General features: G+C 63.2%; 3 protein-coding genes across 10 annotated transcripts; 2 read left to right on the top strand and 1 right to left on the bottom strand.

Annotated features, from left to right (window-relative positions):
• Positions 1 to 678: 678 nt before the first annotated feature.
• MXRA8 (matrix remodeling associated 8) lies at positions 679 to 5,356 on the top strand. The gene is made up of 10 exons (XM_055582542.1): positions 679 to 1,080; positions 2,147 to 2,170; positions 2,285 to 2,605; positions 2,707 to 2,808; positions 2,919 to 3,404; positions 3,554 to 3,712; positions 3,895 to 3,931; positions 4,011 to 4,087; positions 4,183 to 4,263; positions 4,473 to 5,356. Exons 1-10 carry the CDS (start codon positions 1,032 to 1,034, stop codon positions 4,496 to 4,498), a joined length of 1,362 nt encoding a protein of 453 aa, XP_055438517.1. The 5' UTR covers positions 679 to 1,031; the 3' UTR covers positions 4,499 to 5,356.
• A 2,525-nt stretch (positions 5,357 to 7,881) lies between these two features.
• On the top strand, positions 7,882 to 20,032 carry DVL1 (dishevelled segment polarity protein 1). 7 transcript variants are annotated; one of them, XM_055582537.1, is made up of 15 exons: positions 7,882 to 8,382; positions 13,509 to 13,578; positions 13,703 to 13,824; positions 14,120 to 14,205; positions 14,455 to 14,590; positions 14,800 to 14,893; positions 15,048 to 15,117; positions 15,196 to 15,335; positions 15,409 to 15,485; positions 15,575 to 15,642; positions 15,778 to 15,930; positions 16,524 to 16,655; positions 16,849 to 17,016; positions 17,104 to 17,310; positions 18,694 to 20,032. In XM_055582537.1, the coding sequence occupies exons 1-15, from the start codon at positions 8,213 to 8,215 to the stop codon at positions 19,080 to 19,082; spliced, it is 2,082 nt and encodes a 693-aa protein (XP_055438512.1). In that variant the 5' UTR covers positions 7,882 to 8,212; the 3' UTR covers positions 19,083 to 20,032. The 7 variants fall into 7 exon arrangements, with proteins under 7 accessions (XP_055438512.1, XP_055438509.1, XP_055438510.1 ...); XM_055582534.1 differs by having other exon boundaries at positions 7,883 to 8,382; positions 14,102 to 14,205; XM_055582535.1 differs by having other exon boundaries at positions 7,883 to 8,382; positions 14,452 to 14,590.
• A 443-nt stretch (positions 20,033 to 20,475) lies between these two features.
• On the bottom strand, positions 20,476 to 25,557 carry TAS1R3 (taste 1 receptor member 3). 2 transcript variants are annotated; one of them, XM_055582532.1, is made up of 6 exons: positions 23,839 to 24,794; positions 23,447 to 23,747; positions 22,589 to 23,371; positions 22,224 to 22,427; positions 22,009 to 22,129; positions 20,476 to 21,878 (listed from the first exon to the last, which is right to left on the bottom strand). In XM_055582532.1, the coding sequence occupies exons 1-6, from the start codon at positions 24,021 to 24,023 to the stop codon at positions 20,908 to 20,910; spliced, it is 2,565 nt and encodes an 854-aa protein (XP_055438507.1). In that variant the 5' UTR covers positions 24,024 to 24,794; the 3' UTR covers positions 20,476 to 20,907. The 2 variants fall into 2 exon arrangements, with proteins under 2 accessions (XP_055438507.1, XP_055438506.1); XM_055582531.1 differs by adding an exon at positions 25,483 to 25,557 and having other exon boundaries at positions 22,589 to 24,512.
• Between the last annotated feature and the right edge of the window lie 329 nt (positions 25,558 to 25,886).

Raw genomic sequence — 25,886 nt, forward strand, 5'->3', positions numbered from 1 at the left:
GGCAGGGTTCAAGAGTTAGACTCCAGCCCACCAGGGCCTGGGACCTGTGACCATAATTCAGTCCAAATGGGCAGTCCAAAAATGCACCCTGGGTTTTGTGGTTGTTCAGTGGATTTTTCCTTTCTTTTTCTTGAGGTTTGCTTAACTAGAAAGAGTGGGTTTGGTACACAGTGCATGCTCTGTTATTTCACATTTGTTTACGTGACTTTGTGAGTTTTCCCAGAGCTTCAAATTTGTGCCTTCTGTTGGGAAGGCTTCCATACCCCCCTTTCTTCCCTCTCCTCCAGGAGGGGAGGGTGGTGCTCCCGGGAATAGTGGACCTGGGTCTGGGTGGCAGGCAGATGGGGTGGGGGCACCAGGACAGGGAACCCTGGTCCCTGCCGCTCATCTCCCTGGCAGCTTTCTGGGTGCTGAAGCTGACTGATAGACCGTGGTGTCCATCATGCTGCCAGGAGGGAGCCCCTGCACCCCCAGGGCCTGCACTACTCTTGTCCCCACCTCACAGCTGAAAAAATGGAGCCTCAGGGGTCACCACACAGCCAGCGGGAAGAGCTGGTGGCTGGGGGGCCTTTCTGCTGGCCTGCAGGGGGTTGGGAGGGGAAATGGCTGGGGTCCCCCTATAGAGGTGCAGGTGAGGAGATGCTCCCCCCAGAACCCTAGACCTCCAGTGGCCCTAGTGGGAATCCGTCTGTCACAAATACCCACAAGGCATCTGGGGCCATACCCTCAGGCCCCCGCCCCTCCAGGGTTGGGCTGCTGCCCCCTTCTCCAGGACCCAAGCCAGAGTGACTCCCCTCACCCTCTGGGACACAGTGGCCAAGGCCCCAACTCCTCCCACCAGGCCAGCCAAGTACTGGGGGAGGCCAACGGGCTGGGCAGGAGCAGAGGGGGCGGTCTGCAGACTGTCAGCCAGCCCAGGGCTCAGTGATGTCATGGCGGGTGCTGAGGAGGGGGAGGAGGAGGGGGCCGGGCTGTTTTTCTGCAGAGTTTGAGACTGAGGAGACAAAGCGCCTCCGGGCCAGGCGGGCGCCATGGAGCTGCGGGCCTGGGTCCTGCTCTGGAGACTTGTGCTTCTGCAGAGTGAGTTCCTGGGGGGTGGGGTGGCAGGAGTCACATCTAGTCTGAACCAGTTTGTGTTTGGGGCTAAGCCTGTCTGAACTCTGGGGTGAGGGGACACCCCACCAGGAAGCAGATGGGTCTGGGGACCTCAGAGGATGCTGCTCACCAGAAGGCCCCCAGGACACGGAGGGGCTGAGGTCTGATGTTAGATCCCTACAGAACTTCCCCTCACTGTATGCTGGAGACAGGGCTGGACAGGGCAGGGAGGCTGAGCATGGGGGTTCCTCCTGGGGTCCCTTGCACCCTCTACTTCTCTGGGACGCCCCTCTAGCCTTGTGCTTATCTGTTGTCAGGAGGGGATGGGTGAAGGATTGAGGGGGACCCGGGAAGCATGGGTATCACAGGGTCTGTTCCCGGGCTCCCGGAGCTTGCTCCCCGGGGGTGGCCTGCTGACCCGGCACATTCCTCTGTCCAGCCGGGGCGCCAGGCCACATCTCTGGAGCAGGAATTTAGCATGTGGGGTGGCAGATGGTGGGGTCACTCTCCACATCCAGCCTTCTTGTCCTTCTGAAGGCCAAGGGCCTCCTGGGTGGGGTGCCAGCAGCCTGAGGACCCTGGAGGGTTAGTGCAGCATGGCCCTGGGCAGGTGCCACACTGGATATGTATGTAGCCCCCAAACCAGCTGAGGTGTCAGGCACTGGCGCTCTTGTGGCCTTGCTGCAGTGATGGTTAGGGTAGCCACCATTCCTGAAGGTGGCCCTTGATGACAAGCACATATCCAGAACTGGGCTGGCCCCACCACTCACCCCGAGAGATGCAGGTGCTGTCCCTGCAGGCCGAGGAGGTGGCCAGGAGGATTAAGTGGGGGCCTGGGAGAGGTAGGGGGAATAGGAGACCCCCCACTGTCCCCTCCTGGCTTCTCTGGACCTACCCCTACCTGTTACCAGGGTGTCCTTAGCACCCACCTCAACTAGGACTAAAGAAGGGACCCAGGGGCCAAGTGGGGGGTCAATTTCAGCAGGTGAGCCACATGTGAAGGCTCAGGTCACCCCCTCCCCAGTTTGACCCTCACTTCCTCTCATTCCAGGTTCTGCCGTCCTTCTGTCTTCAGGTTAGTGACCACCCTCCCCTAAGAACCTGTCAGTCTCCCTGCCTTCTTGCTAGCCCCATCCTGTACTGTCCTCTGGAGTCTCATCCCTTGCCGGTGACTCCCCCTTCCCACCAGGGCCATCAGGGCCCGCGACCTCCGACAGGTCCGTGGTGTCCGAGTCCACAGTAAGCTGGGCAGCAGGCGCCCGGGCGGTGCTGCGCTGCCAGAGCCCGCGCATGGTGTGGACCCAAGACAGGCTGCACGACCGCCAGCGCGTCGTCCACTGGGACCTCAGCGGCAGCAAGGCTGGCGGCCCCGCGCGCCGACTGGTGGACATGTACTCGGCGGGCGAGCAGCGCGTGGGCGAGCAGCGCGTGTACGAGCCGCGCGACCGCGGCCGCCTCCTGCTGCCTCCCTCCGCCTTCCACGATGGCAACTTCTCGCTGTTCATCCGAGGTACTAGCCGGGGTACCGCGGCGGGGGGCGGGGGCTCCGGGGCGCGGGCGGGGCCGCGGAGCTTACGGCTGGGTTCCCCCCGCCCATCCCCCGGTGCGTAGCGGTGGAGGAGACTGACGAGGGGCTGTACACCTGTAATCTTCACCACCATTACTGCCACCTCTACGAGAGCCTGGCCGTGAGCCTCGAGGTTACCGACGACCGTGAGTGTGCCCCCCCAACACCCCGCCCCTGCGCTCCCACCCCTGCCACCCTGGACGCCCCGTCCCGGCTCCCTCCCGGCCCGGGATCCCTGACCACCATGCTCCCCCAGCCCGGGCCGCCGGCGCGCACTGGGACGGCGAGAAAGAGGTGTTGGCTGTGGAGCGCGGCGCGCCTGCGTTGCTGACGTGCGTGAACCGCGCGCACGTGTGGACTGACAGACACTTGGAGGAAGCGCAGCAGGTTGTGCACTGGGACCGCCAGCCTCCCGGGGTGCCGCACGACCGTGCGGACCGCCTGCTCGACCTTTACGCGTCCGGCGAGCGCCGCGCCTACGGGCCGCCCTTCCTGCGTGACCGCGTGGCCGTGGAGGCGGACGCGTTTGCGCGCGGCGACTTCTCGCTGCTTATCGACCCGCTGGAGCCTGCAGACGAGGGCACCTACTCCTGCCACCTGCACCACCACTACTGCGGCCTGCACGAGCGCCGCGTCTTCCACCTGAGGGTCACCGAGCCAGCTGCCCGGCCTCCCCCGCCCCCGCGGGACTCCCCGGGTAATGGCTCCAGCCACAGCGGCGCGCCCGGCCCAGGTGCAAGAGGTACGTCTGCGGGGCAGCAACCCACCTGGCCCCTTCCCGTCCCAAATCAGGGATCCCGGTGTTGGGGGGTTGGCCTCCGCGGGCTGAGATCGGCTGGGTCGGGGCGCACGGCGCGCTCCCTTACGTTGTCCCGCGCACGGTCCCCACAGATCCCACCCTGACGCGAGGCCGCAGCGTCATCAACGTCATCGTCCCCGAGGGCCGAGCCCACTTCTTCCAGCAGCTGGGCTATGTGCTGGCCACCCTGCTGCTCTTCATCCTGCTGCTCATCACGGTCGTTCTGGCCACCCGGCAGCGCCGCCGTGGAGGTGAGCCGATTGCCTGGCTTGGGCCAGCTTCAGGAAGCCTTTCCCGGCCGGAGGCGGGACTTAGGGCACAGTGACCAAAGCGGACGGGCCGGGAGCCTCCTGCCCGGGCTGCGAGGGTTCCTCTGGGCTGGAGGAGCTGGGGAGTGGGCAAGGCTGCCCCCAACACGAGTCTCCCTCCCCAGGCTACGAATACTCTGATAAGAAGTCCAAGTCAAAGGGGTAAGTATCCCTTCTGGGTTCCCTGGGGACTGAGCAGACTCACCCACTTTCTGACCTCCCACCACCCTGCTGCCTCCAGGAAAGACATAAACATGGCAGAGTTTGCTGTGGCCTCCGGGGACCAGTCTCTTTACAGGAGTGAGGACATTCGACTAGGTGAGGAGACCCAAGGGGCAGACTGTGGCTCCCAGGCCTGGGACGAGGGAGGCACGTCTTTGAGGGGCCCTCACCTTGCTCTCTTCCTGCTCCAGATTACAAAAACAACATCCTGAAGGAGAGGGCTGAGGTGGCCCACAGCCTCCCGCCGGCCAAGAACATCGACTTGGACAAAGGTTAGTGAAGGGGAGGGAGGGAGACCCCTGCCCATCTCAGAGCTGGGCTGTACCCCCTTTCCATCCACTCAGAACCCCAAGACACCTGCCAGCCTTGCAAGGAGTCCCCTGCCCCCTCGGGGTTCCAGAAGTCCCTGGATGGTCCTGATGGAAGTCGGCCCATTTTGCCGGGGCAGAGGACAGACACCACCTGTCCCTTTGGCTTCCAGAGTTCAGGAAGGAGTACTGCAAATAAGGCGACTCTGGGCTCCTGGCTGGGCCAGCAGCTCTGCCAACTCTTGTCTGTCCACCTTGGAGGACTCTTCCTGACCCCCACGCAGCTCACCTGGCCCCCCTTCCAGCGGCTGGTCCCGCTGTCCAGAAACTTGGCCTGGACCGGTGCAGAGTGAGGCTGCCTCCAGGCCCACAGGACCACCTAGTCTTCCGACGCACTCGTGGGCTCCCTGGAATCTGCCAGCACTGCAGCTGGCCCCTTCAGCAGCCCTCACCAGGTGCCCTTCCCTCCTCACGTGGCCAAGACCCTGCCGATGTCCACCAGTCCCTCAGGCTCTCCTGGCCTCTGCCCACCGGGGGCTAGGAGCCCCACCTCTGCAGGGGCAGGACAGGGCTCAGTGGGGATTCTTGGCGTCTGGGTCAGCCTCAGGGCTGGCAGTCCTCAGGAGAGCTGCCTGCTGGCTCCCCTCGACTGCACCCCACGTTACCCTGCCAGACTGTAGTGGGCTCTGCATGGCAACCCAAAGCCTATGCACTCCAGGCCTGGGGCTAGTGTTTCTCTGCACTGCATCTGGCCACCTGGGGCCGCCTCTCTGCTTACCCTGCTCCAGCCCCGTTTTCAACAAGTTGCCTTGACAGTCACTGGGCTCCATGTGACTTCTGACTCTGACCCCCTTCTCTCGGCTTTTCCCTGGGCTGGAGTCCAGGGACGAGGCCTCATTGACTCTGTTTTGGCTGAGGACCGGAGGATGGTGTCAAGATGGTCTTAGAGTGACCAGTGCTGCCACTCCCGACACCCCACACTTGCTCATCCTGGGGAATTGCTATCGTCTCAATAAAGACCACATCGATTTTAGACCTGGGCCCAAGGATGCTTCTGCTGTTCCACTGCGTCTCCCGGGGGCAGAGTCTGCGCCTTGGGGCCCCAAAGTGCTTTCTTCCATCTGAAGTTGCACTGTCATCACCCCTTCCTTTGGGTGGAAGGTCTGGGTGTCCTGGGGAGGGGCCTCAGGTCCTCTTCAGAGGGTTTATTGGACATGGGGGAGGGGAGCATGATGGGGGATATGAGGACAGAGGGCTGTACTAGTTCAGTCCTCTGAAAACAGAAGCAGATGCCAGGATGGGCTTCAGTTCACGAGGAAAAAGGGGGAGGAGGCAGTCAGTGGGAGAGCCCTCAGGGGTGCCAGCAGGACAGGAACAGAACAGGAGGAGTATGAGGTAGAAAGAAGCCTGTTTCTACAGCGCTGACCCTGTCTTCCAAGGCCCTTGGGGGGAGGAGGGGTAACTGTCACCCTAAGTTGGAAAACCCAGAGTGGTGGACTGAGAACTCACAGATCATGACCCGCTGAGCAAGGAAGCACAGCCACCCACACAGAGTCCGCGTGTGGCTCTCCCAGCACTGGAACTCTCACCTGCCGAAGGTGAAACCCTGTCATTTTGAAGCCACAGTTTCAAGATGTCACACAAGGAGACCCACAAAATTTGTTCCTTACAGTTCCTGGTTGGGGGATGGGAATGCTCTGTGAGCCAGGGGAAGGGCAGCTCTCTGGAGCAAGGGCTGCAGGCCGGAGATGGCTAGCCCAGGGTAGCAAGCACCTAAAACTTATAAGGCGCTTGGGGCAGCGGTCACTGACTGTCACGGGCTCGACTCTGAGTGGTCACTGTAAAAGGTGCTGGGGGAAAAGCAAGGCAGGAACTTGTGGTGGGGATCCTGAGCTTGGGTCCTCACCTACCTGTCCAGATTCTGTACGTGAGCAGGGCTGACATGCAGTAAAACGCCTGGGCGACAATTCAAAATAGCTGTTTTCTCTTCACACCCCTCAAGAACCCCCCCAGTGGCAAAAGCAGGGAGGGAGGCTGGGGCAGGGAGTTGTGACTCCCCCCAGCCTAGTGACCCCCGAATCACAGTGGCCACACTGCCATTGGACAAGGCCCTTCCTGTCAGAGCTCAGGCTCTGGCCACAAACTCAGGCCCCTTGCAAAGCCCCAGCTCGACTACATGAACATGGGTCCTGGGACTTGCCTCTGGCTACCAGCCTCTGTCCTGTGACTTGGGCTGAGAGTTAGGCGATCAGGTAGGAGAGAGAAGTTCAAGGGCAGGAGAGCATCTGGGACCCCAGAGCCCCTGCATCAGTGTGACCAGCAGCTATTTGTATCTGGCCTGGGGGATCTGGTCCCTGGTGAGCTCTCAGGGTAGGGACTGTCTTCCTCCCTCCCCGAACACTCAGCAGAAAGCCATGGTGACCCTTCCTTCAAGGCCATCTTTCCTGGCTTCCTCAGATCACCTCTGGGGAAGCTGAGACCCAAGAGAAGAAGGCCCAGGCTTTGCTGAGTGGGCCAACCTCACAGAGCCCTCAGAGCCTAGGGAAACGGATGTCAACACCCCTGCCGAGGCTCACCTGAGTGTGGTCCCTGGCCTGGACTCAGGGACTTATGGAAAAACTGGCTCCTCCAGTCAGTGATGGACTAATGTGGCCTTTTCTTCTGCTGGTCCACTGAGCAAGGATGGTCCTGACCTGGCAGATGGGAGAGTCCAGGCTCCAAGACAACTTCAAGGAGGGCAGCACCCACATCACTCTCAGGCTCCACCCTAGGTCCTCTCCCATCTCACTCTCGCCAGCGTGGGCCTTCTTCTAGTGGCCTCAAGTTTTCCTCCTGGGGTTGGAGAGGGAGAGCCACTCTCCCCAGTGGCTGGACCCTTCACAGCCAGGGGGGCGCTGCTCCTCATATCCCTTGCCCCACGGAGGACCCCACGCAGGTTTGATGGACAGCAGCTAGGAAAAAAAAAAAAATCTCTACACCTGCTGCCAGAGGGCCGTGCTCCTGCGTGCGCATAGCTGCTCGCGCTGACCCTACTGTCGCGTCCACACGGGGACCCGCAAAACGCTTGGTCCGTGTTTCTTGGAGCCCCCGTGCGACCTGGCAGAGGGCGCGCCAACTCGGAGCTGACGCGGGGTGGGGGTAGGGAGGCAAAGTGACAGAGTGTCATCGGTTCCGGTCCGGACACAGGAATTCTCAGCTTCCCGCGTAGCCGCTGCAGCACGTCGGTGTAACCAAGGCGCCGCCGGACTATGAAGAGGTGGAGGACCGGAGCCCGGCGGCGCAGAACCCCTCCGAGGGCTCCAGGCCGGGCTCGGAGCTTCCTGAGGGCCCCCACCCGCCTTCTTCCCGCCGACCGCGCTCCCGGCCGCCCACTGGCCCGGAGCCTGACCCTGTGGACTGCCCACCAATGCGCGTGGCGAAGGCCGGGAGCGCGCGCCCTGGGCTCCAGGCCTGGACAAGGCAGGAGGCCCCGCCCCTAGCGCGCCCCGCCCCCCAGCCGCGCGTGCGCAGCCCCGCCCCCACGCCGCTGGCCGCTCGGTGACGTCAGGCACGCCGCTCTCGGGCGCCCCCAGCGGCCGCTCGTAGCCGGATCCGCGGTCCCTTTAACGCGCGGCCCGAGGGGGCGGCGGCGGGGCGCACGGACGCGGCGGGCCTCGCGCCCTCCCTGCCTGCGTCCCGGGCCCGGGGCGCATGGGCGGCCGCGGGCGGCGGGGCAGCAGCCGGGGTGCCTGCGGAGTCGGGACCGGGGCCAGGGCCGGGGCTGAGGCCGGCAGGGCGGGCGGGGCCGGAGCGGCCGGGCGGGGACGCGGGGGCCTGGTCGCGGCCGGGCCGGGAGCGGCGCGCGGGCGGGGCGCGGGCCGGCAGCGGGGAGGCGCCCGCGTCCGAGGCCCGGGCCGGGCCTGAGCGCCGCGCCATGGCGGAGACCAAGATCATCTATCACATGGATGAGGAGGAGACGCCGTACCTGGTCAAGCTGCCGGTGGCGCCCGAGCGCGTCACGCTGGCCGACTTCAAGAACGTGCTCAGCAATCGGCCCGTGCACGCCTACAAATTCTTCTTCAAGTCCATGGACCAGGACTTCGGGTCAGTGGGCCGTAGGGCCTGTGCGCGGGTGCGCGCGGTAGGCACCTGTCCGGCCAGGCAGGGCAGGGGATCCTGGGGCTGTGACCTGGGCGGTGTCTGCGCGCCCTGGTGCGTGTGTCCCACCTGTCTGTGCTCTGAGCATGGGACGCCTGGGCCCCTGACTGCCTGCCCCGAGGTCTGAGAGCACTGGACGGTGGGCGGACAGCAGTCCTGGCTTCTCCATTCACCCTGGGCCCTGTTCTGAGTGTGTGTGACTTGGCGGTGGAGGTCTGTAGTCGAAGTGGACCTCTGAAATCCCATCTTGGCACCTGTCAGACTCAGGGTCTGCTGACCCCCTTATGTGGAGGGCTGGTGGGATTCATGAGGCTTGGGGTCAGAGGAGTTTCCAAGCGTTGGGGGGAAGGGGTTAGGGAGGGGACAGGGTGCCAGCCGCCCAGTGGGTCTCCTAGTTAGCACGGGGAAATGAGGTGATCCGGGACAAGGGCACAGATCTGTCTGCAGGGGTCTGCAGAAGTTTCTGGAGGCTTAAAACAGCATTCTTCTGGCCCCCTTCTCCAGGGTCCTCAGGACAGGGCAGGGGCCAAGGGTCACTGGGCAACATGGGGCTTTATTCCACCCACCCCAGCCTTGGGGTTGCTGGCCACAGGGCCCGTGTCCCTGCTGAACTACATGCCACTTGGGTTCCTGAGAGCAGTGCAGGCCAGCTGCTGACTCAGGCAGCCTCTGGGTCAGAGTTCCCACGTCTGCCCTTAGGGGTGGCTGTCCCGGCTGAGGGGACTTCCTGCTTGTGCTGGGCCAGGCCTCTGGAATGGTGAGCGGTGAACTGAAGGCTGCCTGGACGCTCGAGCCCTGACCCAGCACAACCACGGGTAACCTGAGTCCCCCGCTCGGCAGTGCTGGGGGGGCACCCAGAGGCCGCCTGGGTCGAGCAGGTGTGCTTGGGCGCACTTAGGCAGCCCGTGTCCTTGTCTGTGGCTGCGTCTTGGGACTTTGACATTGAGGCCATTTCCTGGATTCTGTGGTTTGCGCTGGCCCTGGGCAGTCCCAGGTCAGGTTAAGCTGAGGCCACGTTGTGGCTCCCAGGGAGGCCTGAGGGACATGGGGGCAACTAGACTGTCTCATATCCTAAACACCAGGGAGAGGCAGAGAACGGGGAATGGGTCCTTGGCAGCCCCCAGCCCTGCTGGGCTCAGGTTAGGAGCTGCCCCCAGGCCAGGCTTCACAGGGTAGGGCATAGACTGGGGAGCCTGGTCCTGGCCACTGGCTGCCCCCTACCCGCCTCAGCTGGTTGATCGCCTACAGTCTCACTTCGCTGAGCCTGCTCTGCTTCGTCTGTGAGCATCAGGTATGTGAAAGGGTGCTTTTGTTTTTTAACTTAGTTTATCATTTTAACAAAAATTACTGAAATCACACATGCTCTTTCACACACTGAAGGGAGTGTGAGACAAACTGTGTGCCCAGCCCCCCAGGTTGCTGCCCTTGGACCATGATCTGGGATGCAGCCTGAGGGACCCGACCCTCCTCCTGTGTCTAATAGCCACTGAGCTGCAGAGACCCCTGCCCCACTCCAGGTGCACTTTCAGCAGAGGCTGTGCCTGCTAGAGGATTTTCAGGACCCATGGGTGCCCTGGCCCAGGAGGTCATGGTGGGCAGGCAAGATCTGGGTCTTGAAGCAAGAGTAGGTGTTCTTCAGGTTGTCTGAGCATGACTGGGATGTGAGGGAGGGAACAAGACCGGGCTGGTAGGCTGGGCTGGGACAGAGAGAGGGATTGGGGTGACTCTGGAAGGTGCAGTGGGCATGGGCAGACAGAGCAGGGGTGGCTCATCTTATCCTCCACCCCCACCCCCAGACCTGTGGTTGGTGGCCTGTTGGCCTCAGGGACCCTTGGAGGGGATCTGCTTCCTTCCTTCCCTCTCCTGAGATCTACCTACAGAGTTCCAGGTTCTGTTTATTCTGTAGAATCATTTACTCAGTGGAATAAATTTCCTCTGGGAGTGTCTGATTAGTCACCCACACTTTAGTATAAATGAGAGCTAGAGTCTCACCTTGGCTACCTAATGGATATAGCTGGAGATTGGAGAAAGAGGGGTCAGGCCCTGGCTGGGCTGGGGAAGTGGCCCCCTTATGAGAGGGGTGGCCTCAGATTGGGGACTGTGAGGTTCCTGACCCTGCTGAGGCCTCTGTTCCTAAAGTCTCAGTTCTTGGCCTCTCTGGCCAGGAAGGGAAACCTTGCTAAGTCTAAGGTGTGGCCATAGCCACTTGCTCTGGCCAGGCCCCACTCTCCATGAGCATCTTTGGCAAGTGGGTAGAGCATCTTTGGCAAGTGGGTAGAGAGTCCTGCGCCTCCCTCCCACTCTTCCCATCCAGGTCATAGCTGTGTGTCCCAGTGAAGCTGGGGAGGCTCTCAGAGCCTGTGCTGGTCTGACCCAGAGGTGCTAAGCGTTGGGCTTGGTGTGCAGCCATGCTCACAGGCTTCCACTGCCTTGTGGACTCCAGGCCTCCCTGGACTTGGCAGTGGCCCTGGGCCCTGCATCTCTGGGCCAGGAGCTCTGGTCTGCAGGGCCATCTGTCTGTGGGCCCTGGGGGCTGTGGTGGGGGCTGTGCTTGGCCTGGTCCAGGCGGCCTGAGCTCCCACTCTGCCCTCTGCAGCTCTGCCACCTGCAGTCAGTGCCCCTGGTGTTGAGAGGTTCTAGATGCCTCACCCCCTGGAGCTTGCGGTCAGGCGTGGAGGGTCTAGGGTCTAGACCGTTCACCCTGGAGCCTTTAGAGCCCAAGCCTGGTCAGGAGGCAGTAGCGGGACAGATGAAGGCTCTGTGGGAACTGAGGATCCTGACTCCTGGGGCAACCCTGTGTCTCTGAGGACACAGGCGGGGCATCCCACTGGGTCTCTGGGAGCCCAAGGGTCCCTGGGCTCCTGGCTCGGAGCAGGGAGCCTGCTCTGTACAGGCCCTGCTCTGAGCAGATTCCTCGCTGGGGCGCGTCTGTGGGGGTGGCGGGTGGGGCTGGACAGCCCAAGTTCCAGGTTATCATGGATCTCACCAGGAATCCCAGAGCTGGGGGCAACATGCCAATGGAGGTTCCCCTGGGTGGCCACCCTGAGGGTTCGTGTCTTTGCTGACCACAGCTCCTGAGGTGTACTCTTAGGTTCAGGGAAGGTGCTCTGGATTGTCTGGGGGGCATTTCCCCAGGCTTGGTTGAGGCCTCCCCCAACCCCACCCCCAACCTCGTCCCTGTTCCTGGCCATCACTAGGGACGGGCAGCACCGTGCCCCTGGTACTGGGCGTGCCCCTGGGGAAGGCAAGGCCCTCCCCTGCCCTCCCTGCTATCCTGACTAGCTGCTCCTCGATGCCCTGACCCCCAGGGGGAAGGCTGGGTGCCCTTTAGTTCTGACCAGAAGGTGTATATCTCTCAGGCTGGAGAGGACTGGGGAAGCAGGGCCTCTGGACCCTGGTCGAGGGCATTCATGTGTGAGTGGGCTGCATGGGGGCCTCAGGCAGCTCTGGGTGACCGATTGTCTGGAGGCACTGGCCGAGCGGGCAGTGGGGGTTCAGGGTGCCGCCTGAGGTATCCACCTCTGGAAAGCCCCATGGACCTTGTGCTGTGAGTCAAAAGGGCGGGAGCACGAGTGCAGGGAGGGAGGGGAGGCTGCGGGCCAGGCCACCTGGGCTGTGAAGTGAGAACCAGATCCCCCCTGGGTCTCTTGCTGCGGTCACTCAGAGGCAGTGCTTGGGGCCCGTTGGGTCCCCTGGAGGGCTTGCTGCAACCCCCTGTCTCCTGGCTGCAGCCGGCAGAACCCCAAGTGTCCCCAGGCCACCACAGGTCTTCATGTGGTGACACCTTCTGTCATCTTGGGCTGGGTCTCGGCCTCCTCAGAGCTCAGCTCTGCCAGACTGTGGTGCGTGATGGAGGCTGCAGACACTTTGTCTGTTCCTCACTGGGGAGAGGGGCTCCTGAGAAATGACTCCTGTCCATTGTTCTGTCCACCTCATCTGTGCCTGTGTGGCTGGCCTGGGAGGCATCTGATGGAGTCACCATAGGACCCTGGCGGAGTGCCCCCTCCAGGCTGCCCTGTCTCCTCTGTGTACTCTGCCCTGAGGTCTTGGGCCTCTCCTGGTGGGTGGGGTGGACCGGAGCCTTGCTCTCTGGGGCCTCTTGCCCCCTGCTGCTGCCTCGGACATGCCGAGTTGAGGTGTCTGGGCCCAGAGGCCATGAGGCTACTTCCTGCTTGGTCTGTAGCTCCTATTTCTACACTGGGCCCTCATCCCAGGTGTGGAAATCTGCGGTGTTGGGCAGGGCTGCGCTCCAGGGGCCTGCTGTCGGCCCCGCCCTGCCTACCCTGCTCCCTGGGCCTCCGGGAGGCCACAGTGTGGGATGTGTCTGGGCCACAGCACTGTCTGCCCTGCCCCATGGCCCTTCTCTGCTACCCTTCTCACCCCTTTGAACCAGACTCCTGGACCTCCCCAACCTGTTTCTGACCCCAGGGTCATTGGCTTCCTTCCCAGTTAGAGTTGCCCTGGGCCTTGGCCACCTGCCTCTCCTGTCCCCACCGGCCCACCTGCTGGGGGCAGCATGAAGGGACAGGCCAGGCTAGCCATTGGGCAGTGGTTAGAGCTGGTGACCTTCAGGGCCCTGCTGGCCCTGCACTTGTCTGCCGTTCGAGTGGGGCCAGTGTTGTGAATGGGTCTGTTTCTGTCTCCTTGGCTGGGCCAACAGGTCAGGAGGGTGGTGGCCCACTCCTGGAGTGTGAGCTTGCAGGTCTGTGTGCTGTGCATCTCCTGGGGGCTCTGCCCATACCCTGCTTGTGCTGAAGCCTGCTGAGAACCGGGCCCTGTCCTCACAATACGAAGTCTGGGGGAGTCACACAGAGCAAGGAGGATACTTGCATTTGTGTCTGGGCCCCATGGGCCCTGGGTGGGGTCCTTGAAAGGATGGTGATGGTCCCCAGAAGCGGAGGTGCTGGGTGAGGGCATCCGCACAGACTGACATCTGGGTGTGTGGCCGGATGCCCCGTGTGGCCAGATGCCCCATGTGACCCACACCCCGGACAAGCTGGGGGCCTTAGTCCAGAGCCCAGTGATGGGAGCAGGCCCCAGTGTGGCTGCCTCACAGCTGCGTCTGCCTGCAGGGTTGTAAAGGAGGAGATCTCTGACGATAATGCCAAGCTGCCCTGCTTCAACGGCCGTGTGGTCTCCTGGGTGAGTCCATGGGATGCTGGCAGAGGGCCCTGGGCTGGTGGGAGTGGAAGAAGGTGACTGCCCATGCCGGTGCCCTGCTGGGGTCACCTGGACGCTGGTTCCTGAGCCCTGCTCTTGTCTACAGCTGGTTCTGGCTGAGGGTGCTCACTCGGATGCAGGGTCTCAGGGCACTGATGGACACACAGACCTGCCCCCGCCTCTTGAGCGGACAGGCGGCATCGGGGACTCCCGGCCTCCCTCCTTCCAGTAAGGATTCTGGGGGGCTGTGCTGAGCCCAGTGGAGCTGAGGGGCTTGCGTCCTGCCAGCCTGTTGGAAGTGGGGAGGGGCAGCTGAGCAGGGACCCACGGTCAGTAGATGCTCGTCAGCAGAGGAGGGGCAAGTGGAGAGGCCCAGAGTGGGCCGGCGGGTAGATGGGGGCTCTGCTGGAGTTGAGGTCCCACTGGATGTTGGGATGAGAGGAGCTGACAGGGTGTTTGAGGCATGAGTGGCCTGGCCGCCCCAGCCCAGCCCTCCTCGGCACAGCCCGAATGTGGCCGGCAGCCGCGATGGGATGGATAACGAGACTGGCACGGAGTCACTGGTCAGCCACCGGCGGGAGCGAGCCCGACGCCGGAACCGTGAAGAGGGTAATGAGGCCATGCCCTTGACCTCCCTGGGACCCCCGTGGGCACCCCAAGCCCCAGCTGGCCCCTCTTCCACTGGGAGTCCCTTGGCAGAGGTTCCAGACCCAAATACTCTGGACCCTAGTGACCCCTCAGCAGCCCTGCAGTCACCCTGCCAGCTCCCAGGTGAAAGAGTGCATGAGGTTGCAGGGGCTTCCCGTGACTTCCAGGGGATTCCATGGCCAGGCCCCGTCCCTGCTGTCCCCACAGCAGCCCGGACCAATGGGCACCCAAGGGGGGACCGGCGGCGGGACCTGGGGCTGCCCCCTGACAGTGCGTCCACCGTGCTGAGCAGTGAACTTGAGTCCAGCAGCTTCATCGACTCGGATGAAGATGACAACACAAGCCGGTGGGTGAGGGTGGGGGTGTAAGTTGGGGCAGGGTGTGTGCCCTGGACCACACATGTATGTATGCATGTGCGTGTGCACATGGGCAGGACACCTGCTGGCTGCTCACTGTCTGCAGGGTGGGGATGGTTTCCCCAGGTTCAGCCTTGTCCTTGCCCCTTTGAGTTCAACTATATGGGGGTGGCCAGACCCTGACTCTGGGCCCCCCCAGGCTGAGTAGCTCCACGGAGCAGAGCACCTCCTCCAGGCTCATCCGGAAACACAAGCGCCGGCGGCGGAAACAGCGCCTGCGGCAGACAGACCGGGTAGGTGCAGACTGGGCAGGTGTGGGCCAGGCAGGTGTGAATCTTGCAGGTGTGGGCTGGCAGGTGTGAACCAGTCAGGTGTGGACTGAGCAGGTGTAGGCTGGGGCGGGCAGATGGGTCCCACTCACAGCCCCTCACCTGGCGTCCCCTACAGGCCTCCTCTTTCAGCAGCATCACGGACTCCACCATGTCCCTCAACATCATCACCGTCACACTCAACATGGGTGAGGCCTCTGTGGGGTGCTGGGCAGGGCACAGTGGTGCTGGGGGAACACCTGCTCACCACCCACCCTGCCGTGCAGAGAGGCACCACTTCCTGGGCATCAGCATCGTGGGCCAGAGCAATGACCGGGGCGACGGTGGCATCTACATCGGCTCCATCATGAAGGGTGGGGCTGTTGCTGCTGATGGCCGCATCGAGCCAGGCGACATGCTGCTGCAGGTGCGGGCTGGGAGAGCTTCTGGTGGGGGGAAGAGCAGCACCCCCACCCACCATGCTGACCTCTTGCCCCCAGGTGAACGACGTCAACTTCGAGAACATGAGCAACGATGATGCTGTGCGAGTCCTGCGGGAGATCGTGTCCCAGACAGGGTGAGGCGTGTGGGGGTGACGCATGTAGGGGTGGGACAGTGGATGGGAGGGGGCCGCCTGGGTCACCTTGTGACCCGCCCACCCCACAGGCCTATCAGCCTCACAGTGGCCAAGTGCTGGGACCCAACGCCCCGCAGCTACTTCACCATCCCGAGGGGTGAGTGACCCCCTGGGGCCGGCGGGGTGGGAGTGGGGCACCTAGCCCAGCCTGAAGGGCCTCTTCTCTGTCCTGTGTTCCACTTCCCCCGACACCGTCCATCTGTCCGTCTGTTGCCATGCTATGGCTGCCCAGCGGATCCAGTTCGGCCCATCGACCCAGCTGCCTGGCTGTCCCACACGGCAGCGTTGACGGGAGCCCTGCCCCGCTATGGTACGAGCCCCTGCTCCAGCGCCGTCACGCGCACCAGCTCCTCCTCACTAACCAGCTCTGTGCCTGGCGCTCCGCGTAAGTGGCAGCTCACAAGGTTGGGAACCGAGGCTCTGGCCAGGCACTCACTGGGTGCGGTCGCCCCTGAGGGCCACACCAGCCTTGAATATTCACGGTGCTGCCGGGTCCTCATGATCAGATGTGGGGCTGCCTGGTCCCGCCCTCCTCCCTGCTCTCTGTCCCAGCAATGGGAGTGGGAGATGCCTGGAGGGGCTCAGTGAGCCCTGGGGTCTGCGTGGCGGGGGCAGGGAGAGGCAGGTGCCTGTGTGGGGCCCTCACCCTGCTTTCCTGCCACTAACATGACTAATAGCCCCAGCTCGCAGGGGAGGGCATAGAAGATGCCTGATATTGGCCCCTGGGGCTCTGGTCTGCAGGGTCAGGGGGGGCCTTGCCCTAGTTGGACAGGGTGGGAGATGAAGGTCCAAACCCCTCCCTCCTAGTACCTGTTCCCTGACCCTGCAGGGCCATTGAGCGCTGGCACTGAGCCCCACAGTTGATTGGCCAGCAGAGCCTGGCCTCTGAAGTGGGGAAGCAGGCCGGGCCTGGGGTCTATTCTGACCCTGTGCCACCCGTCAGCCACTCGGGCTGAGGAGGGGGGCCATGCCTTGCAGAGCTGGAGGAGGCGCCGCTGACGGTGAAGAGCGACATGGGTGCTGTTGTCCGGGTCATGCAGCTGCCGGACTCGGGCCTGGAGATCCGAGACCGCATGTGGCTCAAGATCACCATCGCCAATGCCGTCATCGGTGAGGGTCCTACACCCGGGGGTGGGGCCAGGTCCCTGCCTGACTTGCCCGCTGCCACGCAGGCGCAGATGTGGTGGACTGGCTGTGCCTGCACCTGGAGGGCTTCTGCAAGCGGTGGATGGATGGGTGGGGGTGGTTGGGGGTGGGGGGGTGGGACTGGGTCCCTGCCTGACTGCCGCCTGCTGCCACCCAGGGGCAGATGTGGTGGACTGGCTGTACGCGCACCTGGAGGGCTTCCGCGAGCGGCGGGAGGCGCGCAAGTACGCCAGCAGCATGCTGAAGCGTGGCTTCCTGCGGCACACAGTCAACAAGGTCACCTTCTCAGAGCAGTGCTACTACGTCTTCGGGGACCTGTGCAGCAGTGAGTGGGGCTGCGGAGTGGAGTCCCAGAAGGGAAGGCCGCCCTCCTCACCCTCACCCGCACTCCCTCTGCCCTCCCCTCTCGCAGATCTTGCCGCCCTGAACCTCAACAGCGGCTCCAGTGGGGCCTCTGATCAGGACACACTGGCCCCGCTGCCCCACCCGGCTGCCCCCTGGCCCCTGGGTCAGGGCTACCCCTACCAGTACCCAGGGCCCCCGCCCTGCTTCCCGCCTGCATATCAGGACCCTGGCTTCGGCTACGGCAGCGGCAGTGCTGGGAGTCAGCAGAGTGAAGGTGAGGGCCCCTACCTCCAAGCCCAGCCCCGTCCCCCACAGCCTGGCTCTGCCCTGCGTGCCCGCCCCCTGCCCTGCACTCCCATCTGCTCTGTGCTCGGGCCCTGGGTGGCTTCTTCTGAAAGGGGTGAGTGGTCAGAGGCTGGGGAGAAGAGCCTAGAGTCTTCAGGGATTGTGTGGGTGTGCTGGTGGTCCAGACGTGGCAAAGGCAGAGAGAGATGGTGTGGAAATGGGGGCATGGGATGTGATGGCCCAGGGTGGGGGAGCAGCAGAGGGGTCCTGGGACCCTCCCTCCAGCACCTGCAGCACAGCAGGGAGCAGAGGTGACAGTTCCATAGATAGCTGCAGCCCGCTGCTGGGACGTGAAGGGAAGCTGAGCAGGGGGGTTGTGGTGTCACAGAGGAGCACCTGTTGGGACACTGTCCTGAGGCTGAGTCGGGGGTTAGTGAGGCCCATGGGCACATGCTCCTAAAAGCATCTGGGGAGAAATCTGGTAGGTGACTCAGTAGACCCAGAAGGGGATAAGGAGCGAGGACAGTGGATTAGGGGCAGCATTCTCCAAGGGGAAGCATGTTGGGTGCTAAGGCCAGTGGGCAGATGCCCCCAGTGTCTGGGGAGAGGTCTGGTGGGTGGCTTGGTGGACCCAGGAGGGGATGGGGAGAGAGAACAGTGGATCAGGGGCAGCGGTGTCCAAGGGGAAACGTGTTGGGCGCCGGTGGACCTTGCACAGGCCCAGCTGGCGGTGTGGGTGCCCGGCCGCTGGTGTGTAACTCCTCTATCCCTTGCTTTGTGCTGAGCAAGCCTTAGACTGAAGGACTAGCGGAGCGGACCCTCGGGGCCGGTAAGCCAGGGTCCTGCTCGGCGTCCCCCTCCGCACGTCCCTAGCCAGTGGGCATCTTCAGGTTCCCGACATGTCCTGAGTGCCCAGGAGGGGCTGAGCTGAGTAGCCGGCCAGGGCTCTGGGGGCAGATGAAAGGCCGGTCTTGGGTGGGGAGCCCACGATGGCTGGCAGTGCCCCGGGCACATGGCCTCCTCTGGGCCTCCGTTTCTCAGCTGCAAAATGGCCCTCGATCCAGGCACTGGTGTGAGGAGTGGGGATCAAGCTGGCCCTGGAGCATCCCTGCCTGTCTGCCACTGCCCGCCCTGCCCCCCACCCCCCCACCCCCTACAACCGGCATCTCTTCTCCTCTGCCTGCTGCAGCTGCTCCTGCTTCCCTGGGCTGGGCCAGTCCAGCCCTCACATCTGCATGGCTGCCCACCCCAACCTGCACCTGCTCAGGACCGCTGGTGTTGCCCCTGGCGGTCCCGGCCATGGCCGTCTGTCTTGGAAGAGGCAAGGTCTAGTACTGACCATCCCATTCCTCTCCCTCGTTCTTGACCCCAGGAAGCAAAAGCAGTGGGTCCACCCGGAGTGCTGGTGGGAGCAGCCGTCGGGCCTTGGGCCGCGAGAAGGAGAGCCGGTCGGCTGGAGCTGGGGGCAGTGGCAGCGAGTCAGACCACACAGCACCAAGCGGGGCGGGTGGCAGTGGCTGGCGGGAGCGTCCCCCTAGCCAGCTCAGCCGTGGCAGCAGCCCACGCAGCCAGGCCTCAGCCGCCGCCCCAGGGCTCCCCCCGCTGCACCCCCTGACAAAGGCCTACTCAGTGGTGGGTGGGCCACCTGGGGGGCCACCTGTCCGGGAGCTGGCTGCTGTCCCGCCAGAGCTGACGGGCAGCCGCCAGTCCTTCCAAAAGGCCATGGGGAACCCCTGTGAGTTCTTCGTGGATATCATGTGAGCGAGGCGAGAGTGCCTTTGGCCCAGCCCTGCTGTGGGGAGTCCCAGAGTCCTGCTCTTGCAGGAGGGCTCTGCTCCTGGAGCTTGTGTGGGCTTGCCTTAGCGGCCATCCCAGGTTAGACCTGTGCTTGCTGCCATGGAGTCTGGGCCTGGACAAAGTGGCAGCAGGCTGGAGGGGAGGGGCTGAGGGCAGCCCAGACCACCGTGATCTGGATGGTGGCTCATCCATCCCTGGCTGGAGCTGTCAGTGCAGACCCTGGGCAGGAGGGGCATCTCCCTGTGCTCAGGCAAGTCTGACCCACTCCTCTTGGCGTATGCCTCAGGGACCCCAGCTTGCCCACAGAGCTGCACATGGGGCCTCAAACTGAGCTGAGAGGTGGCCACTAGGCCTGGGCCCCACCAGGTTCACAGGCCCCACCCATCTTGCCTAGGCCAGGATTGGGGGGGTCCTCTCGGGGTTAGAATCATAGCCCCAAGGTCCCTCTGTGGCTGCCCAAGGTAGGGATCTAATTTATTTATTTATTGTCTGGCCTGTGTGCTCTGTGGGGTGGCAGCCAAGTCAGCTGTCCCCTACCCCAGCCACCGGAACAGTTTCGTGTGTCCCCCCTGCAGGGACACAGGTCGTGTCTGGAGGTGTGCGGGAAGACAGTGAGGGGGAGGCAGCAGGATAGGGGACCCTGAGGGGGGGAGGGCCACAGATGCGCACAGCTGCTGCAGGGGCAGGGTTTAGAGCAGAGGGCATGGCCAGCTCAGCCTTCCTTGCGATCATGGGGTGGCCTCCCACCCACCCACCCACGCACACAAACACGTCGCTTCCGTCCGGCGTCTCTGGCCTGCACATGTCTGCACTGTAGATACTATATCTAGTTGGGAGCATCATCCAGATAGTTAATAGAGCTGCTTCTGTGTAAATGCTATTTTAAACACTAAAAAGCATTTAATTTTATGGGACTGATGTGTGACCTGTGTCTCTTCTACACTTTAGGAGGTTGGGATGCAGAGGCTGGGTCAACTTCCCCAGGGTCCAGTTGAGAACTGACCCAGGACTGGCTTGGTGCTGTCCTCTGGGTGCCAGCTCACCAAGGCCCTGCCCACAGCTGACCTGGCAGGCAGTCTTCTGTCCATGGTGCTGGCTTCTGGCTCTGGGGCAGGGGTGGGGTGGGGGGTAGGGGTCCCTGTGGCTGGTGCTGGCCATAGTGCTGACCGCCCCCCCACCCTGCCTGGGCTCTGTCCGTGGTGCTGGAGGTGACTGGCCCCGCATTCTGCTGGTTCACCGGCCAGGAAGAGAGAGAAGGAAGCTGGGTGCGCCCTCCCTTCTGAGGAAGCCTCTGCCTTGTGCTGGGGCCCAGGTCAGGTACACACCCCTGCAGAGGGGTTGAGAAAGCCCCACCCACCTCCCAATATCCCACTCTTGTGATGCTTGGAGAGGATGGTGGGTGGGGGCCTCCCACTGGGCCCAGCCAGGCAAGTGACACCCAGCTTTGCCTTCATGTGGTCCCTGGGGTCTTCCCTGAGCGCTCAGTGTAGGATTCATGGAGCCCCGAGAATCCTCTATGGGCCTCTTACCGGAACAGTGGGGCTGGCTCACCTGTGTAGGCCAGGGCTCGGCCAGGACAAGACAGAGCCTAACTCTGGGGCCCCAGGTGATGAGATCCCATTGGGCTGAGGCTGCTTATGCACTCTGGAGGTCACTCTGGGGTCAACATGAGCAGAATCTAGGGCTGTGAGTCTCAGTGGAGTCAAAGCACAGTCTTCAGGTTGCTGCATGGAGACTTGGTTTGGGGTACCTCAACGAGGTCTGAATTCACTGGGGTGAGATCACCGACTCAAGGATCACTTGTTTTCCCCTGAGTCTCCTCCCGGTGCCCACTGCCGCCCTGCCCTCTGGCATCGCTGGGACCCCCTCCCAAGAAGAACTCGGGGGTGTTGAGGTCTGGCCGCCACAGCAGCAGGTAGCACTTAGGCAGGTGGAAGGTGGTCAGGATGCCCAGCACACAGCAGAGAATGGTGCCCATCTGCACAGCGGGGTGGGAGACCACATGTACATTAGCAAAGAGGGGGATGTAGGAGACCCAGGTGATGAAGTAGGCCAGCATGGCGAAAGTCAGGCCGCGGGCGCTGTTGTAGCGGCCAGGCCGGCTCTGTACCAGGAAGGTGCCCAGGAAGCAGAGGAAGGCCAGCATGGCATTGGTGGCATGCACCACTCCGAACATGATCCAGGAGCTCACACGGCAGTGCACCAGTGCCTCCGTGGGCAGCGCATGCCAGTTTGTTATAACCACTGGCGGGAAGACCGCCAGGTACCAGGAGCAGAGCGCTGCCTCTGCCAGCATGGCAAGCAGCACTACCAGCCAGGCCCAGGGCCCCCGCAGGCGGCTATGGAGCCAGTCTGTCCAGCTGGGTGGCAGCTCTGAGCCCACAAAGATCTCGGCCGCCAGCAGGAATAGTGTGCTCAGGCAGCCGGTGAGCGGGAGGTGGAGCAGCAGCTGCTGGCCCATGCAGCTGGCAGTGCTGGGCTGGCCAGGGAACAGGAGGACGCTGAGGCAGACCAGGCCCAGGCAGGCCAGGCCGAAGCAGGCCCGGGGCCCCCCTGCGGCCTGAACTAGTGGGCTGTCCCGGTGCCAGGTGAAGAGTCCCAGGGCCACCAGCACCAGACCCAGAACGATGCCCAGCAGCAGGAGCAGCCCAAGCACGGCCGGCTCCCCCCACGCCAGGAACCTGGGCCTGCGGGGGAAGCACCGGGTACTACCGTCTGGGGACCACTGGTCCTGGTCACACTTGCTGCAGAGGGCATCGTCTAAGGCAAGGGAGGAGAGAGGGCATGCTGGGGACCACTGGCTTCCCTGGCCTTGCTTCTGCCCCAGACCTGACCCTGTGGTACCCGCCCTCACTCGGGCCTCAGTGTGGGCTGGACCCTGAGGGCTCACCTGGGTGGCGCTGGTAGCTGCCTGCCTTGCAGTCCACGCAGTCGTAGCAGCAGGAATGGAAGCCCTTCACGCGGCGCACCTGGCCCTCCCTGCACTGCCGCGAGCACTGGGACACGGGCTCCTGGCGGGCGGCAGGGCTCAGGCTCTGCGTGGCTGGCCACACTGGCCCAAGCCCTGGGGGCCGCCCCTGCTCCCCGGGCAGGACTGGTGCTCACTTGGTTTCCCGGGGTGTGCCAGATCATGCTGGAAAACTGGAGCTCCAGGCTGCCGTTGAAGCTGCCCACAGTGCGCAGCATGGGCATCCGGTCCCGCCAGACCCACAGCTTCAGGTCATAAGCAAGGTCCACATTTCCGCTGGTGTCGAACTGCAGGGTCCGGTTGTATGCGTGGAAACTCATGTTGTACATGTTGTCCAGGAGCTGGCAGTGGGGAGATCAGGGGGGTGGTGGGGGAATCGGGATGGTGGGGCTGGGCAGGGAGTTGCCACTGGCCAGACCCCCCCTCCCCATCCCCCATCTCCTCCTCAGGGGTGCCAGTGGATTGGGGAACGAGCCAAGAGGCACAGCTTCTGTGAACTCACCTGCCAGGGCCGCACGGGCTCCTGTGCAGGGCAGCCCGAGGAGTTGCAGAGCAGTGCTTTGTGAAGTGCATGGGCCACGCTGTACACAGCTGCGTAGGCGGCAAAAGTTTGGTGGTATAACAACCCATCGGTCACGTTCTCCGGGGAGGCGCGGTCACACTGGGGGCAGCGTGGCCCCACCACATGCTCCTCCAGACCCAGCCGCCCTGCTTCTAGCGAGGCACAGTAGGCGGGCTCCGCAGCCCGGGCCAGGCGGGTCTGCACATAGGACCGGAACTCGGGCATCTCGGCACCCTGATGCAGGAAGCCGAGCACCGTGCCCACCCGGTCCATGCCTGGTAGCGTCATGACCAGGCTTGAAGTCAGCCAAGCCTCGCTGGCCACCCATACCTTGGGCGAGAGCCTGTAGTGGATGCTGTAGCTGAACAGGCTGTAGGTGGCGTGGGCGGAGGAGAAGACCACCACCACCTGCACGCTGCTGTGGTTTACCTGGTGCAGCAGGCTCTGCACGGAGCCTAGCCGCGTGCCGCCAGCACGGGGCAGCGGCATCAGGCCCTCGTAAGCGATGCAGATGCCCTTGGCATTGGCCAGGCTGGAGAAGAGGCCCAGGCCCTGCCGGCCATACTCGTCGTCGCTGCCCACGGCGGCCACCCAGTTCCAGTGCAGCCCCCGCAGCAGCTCCACCATGGCTGTCGCCTGCATGCGGTCGCTGGGCACCGTGCGGAAGAAGGATGGGAATGTCTCGCGGTTGCTCAGCCGGTCGGTGGTGGCACCGTAGCTGACCTGCAGGCGAAGGCCGCTCCTGACATGGGGGCTCCTGAGGTGGGCGGGAGGATGGGATGTGGGGAGGGGGCGCACCTGGGGCATGAGGAAGAAGCTGAAGAACTTGCCAGTGACCAGGGCAACTTCGGACGAGTGGGGCCCAATGACAGCCAGCACGCGGGGTTGGTACTGTGTGTAGTCACAGTAGGCGCCGATGCTGCGGCTGCCTGCCTTGGCCATGAACACCAGGCTGGGCTTCATCGCAACCACGGGTTCCGAGCATGTGTCGAAGAGGTCATAGCCCAGACGCAGCCCAGGGAGCAGGGTGGATGCGTTGTTGATCTCCTCCACGGCCATCATCACAGCTAGTGCCCAGAGCAGGCCAGGGGCCGACAACCTGGGGCCACAGGGGCTGCGGGTGGCCAACACCTCTCCCCCTGACCAACCTCCCCCAGCCCCACCCCTGCACACAATCCCGGCCTCCCTACCTGGTGCACACGGTGGCATTGGGCTGCATCCTGTCACCCAGCCCGGTGTCATCGGCTGAGCCCAGGGGGAAAAGCCCACCCAGAATATAGTCCCCCGGCAGGCTGAGCTGCTGGGACAGGCACAGTGGGGCCCCTGGCCTGATACCCAGTGCAGCCACAAGGCCCAGGAAGGTCAGGCCTAGCATGGCAGGCGGCAGCTTCCAGCAGCAGGACAGATTGCTTGCACTTGAACTTCCAGTAGCAAGTGGGTGGGCAGACTGGGGCCCCAGATATGGGGAGTCAGGCGGGGAGGGGCACAGGATTTGTTTAGCAAAGCGCTTGCCTGCTCACCTGCCTCCTTGGGGCCCTGGAGTCGCCCCCACCTCCTGGGCCTCTCAGGTGTGCTCACGTTGGGCTTATCCTGATGGCACCAACAGGCCCTCTGGGTGATGGTGACCTGGGCAGGCAGGCTCTAGGCAGCTACTGCCCATGACGTTGCTACCTGTGTCCAAACCCCTGGTACCCACCTGTTCTGCAGGGGTTGCCCTGGAGTCTCCAGCTGATGTGAGACAGTCATGGAGGTGCCAGTGGGGCAGCACACCATCCCCCCAGCCCAGGGAGGCACTGTCTATAGTCGGGGTGGAGCAGGGTGGACTGCAAGCCCAGGGGCAGCCTGAGGGGGGTATCACACAGCCCTGCAACCAAAAGTACAGTGGATGGCTGGTCAGCATGGCTCTCACCCATGACTGGGTGGGGAGTGTCCCGAGGTGGGGGTCATGGCCTCAGCCTGCCTGGGAACAGTGCACCTTGAGGGTCTGTGGCCTAGAAGATTCGGAGGCCACAAGGTTTCAGAGGGCAGGTGCCTTCCTTCAGGGACAGAGCTCACAGCTGGGCCTGGGTGGGGAGGCATGCAAACAAGGGAGGAAATACTGTAACCAAATGGGCTGCAGCAGTCATGCCAGCACCAGGTGTGGCAATGGACCTGAGGCCCAGGCTGGTGGCTCCTGCTTAGCCACTGGGTGCCCGGGGACTGGTCTCCCCAAGTCTGGGTCTGGGGGCCTCACTGACACCAGGCCACAGACACCCCAGGGAGCTGGGGGAGGCTAGAGATGCCCTTGAAGGTGCAGTGGGGCCTGGCAGACGTTCATGGAATTGGTCTAGGGACCTGGTCTTTGCCTGAAACTATGGCCTTGGGGAGGGCACACATGGATGGCACGCTCACCACACACACACACACGCACTACACACCCTTGGGGAGGGCGCATGAGGCACAGCACACACAGAACACACACCACACACACACAGTGCCTACACCAGCACCCACGTATGCACACAGGCACACGTGCAGCCCTTACTCTCTGGCCTTTGTCAGTAACCTTCTAGGCTCTGGCCCCCACGGGTATGGCCAGAGCTGGACAGGGTGCAGTAGCAGACCAGGAGGTGGCTTGTGCTGGGCGCTGCTGTTCAGCTCTGGCCATCAGGCAGCGTCTGCGAGGACCCTGCCTGACACGCGTCCTCTTTCTGTCCAGACCACGGCCCTGCAGAGCAGCCTCTCCACTGGCTGCAGTTCGGCAGATTTTCCTCTCTCTACAGGGTATGTAGCTGACCTCAGATCTGCACTTCCAACTCAGCCACTCAGGTGATTCTGTGACTCAGTCTTCTCACCTGTCCAACGAAGATAATTCAGACCTTGGCAGTGGTTGAGGGACCAATCTTGCACAGAGATGGGAAGGACCCCAACATTGGCAAGGACATGCCTCATGCCTCTGTGGTTGACACTGCCCTGATGGCCTGGCAGGACCCTTGTCCTGGAGCGCAGTACTTCATTCTGTAAGTGCAATTTGTTTATTTTGGAAAAGCCATCACCTGTATTACAGCGCCTAGGGTCCCTGAAAGCTCATACTTACACACATTTGCTCTTGGTGGATACTGTCCCCTTGGGACCTGACATCCTGGGCTCACAAAGAGGAAGTGGGTGGGACCAGACCCCCAATCAATGGATGATGGCCAGGCTGGGTGTGGTCACCTGTCAGCCTTTCACCAAGGTGAAGTGGCCCGGGCTCCCTCCC

Source organism: Bubalus kerabau, chromosome 5, assembly GCF_029407905.1.
Source record: "Bubalus kerabau isolate K-KA32 ecotype Philippines breed swamp buffalo chromosome 5, PCC_UOA_SB_1v2, whole genome shotgun sequence".
NCBI lineage: Eukaryota > Metazoa > Chordata > Mammalia > Artiodactyla > Bovidae > Bubalus > Bubalus kerabau.

Excerpts from the sequence above, each read along its gene's own strand:
- DVL1 (XM_055582533.1), top strand. The coding sequence starts at position 8,213 with ATGGCGGAGACCAAGATCATCTATCACATGGATGAGGAGGAGACGCCG. Across the intron at positions 15,336-15,408 it reads CAGGCGACATGCTGCTGCAG|GTGAACGACGTCAACTTCGA; the intron begins GTGCGGGCTGGG and ends TCTTGCCCCCAG. Across the intron at positions 15,486-15,574 it reads GAGATCGTGTCCCAGACAGG|GCCTATCAGCCTCACAGTGG; the intron begins GTGAGGCGTGTG and ends CCCACCCCACAG.
- TAS1R3 (XM_055582531.1), bottom strand. The coding sequence starts at position 23,890 with ATGACACCGGGCTGGGTGACAGGATGCAGCCCAATGCCACCGTGTGCA. Across the intron at positions 22,428-22,588 it reads AGCCCGTGCGGCCCTGGCAG|CTCCTGGACAACATGTACAA; the intron begins GTGAGTTCACAG and ends CCCCACTGCCAG. Across the intron at positions 22,130-22,223 it reads GGCACACCCCGGGAAACCAA|GAGCCCGTGTCCCAGTGCTC; the intron begins GTGAGCACCAGT and ends GCCGCCCGCCAG.
- MXRA8 (XM_055582542.1), top strand. The coding sequence starts at position 1,032 with ATGGAGCTGCGGGCCTGGGTCCTGCTCTGGAGACTTGTGCTTCTGCAG. Across the intron at positions 2,171-2,284 it reads TGCCGTCCTTCTGTCTTCAG|GGCCATCAGGGCCCGCGACC; the intron begins GTTAGTGACCAC and ends CCTTCCCACCAG. Across the intron at positions 4,088-4,182 it reads GAGTGAGGACATTCGACTAG|ATTACAAAAACAACATCCTG; the intron begins GTGAGGAGACCC and ends TTCCTGCTCCAG.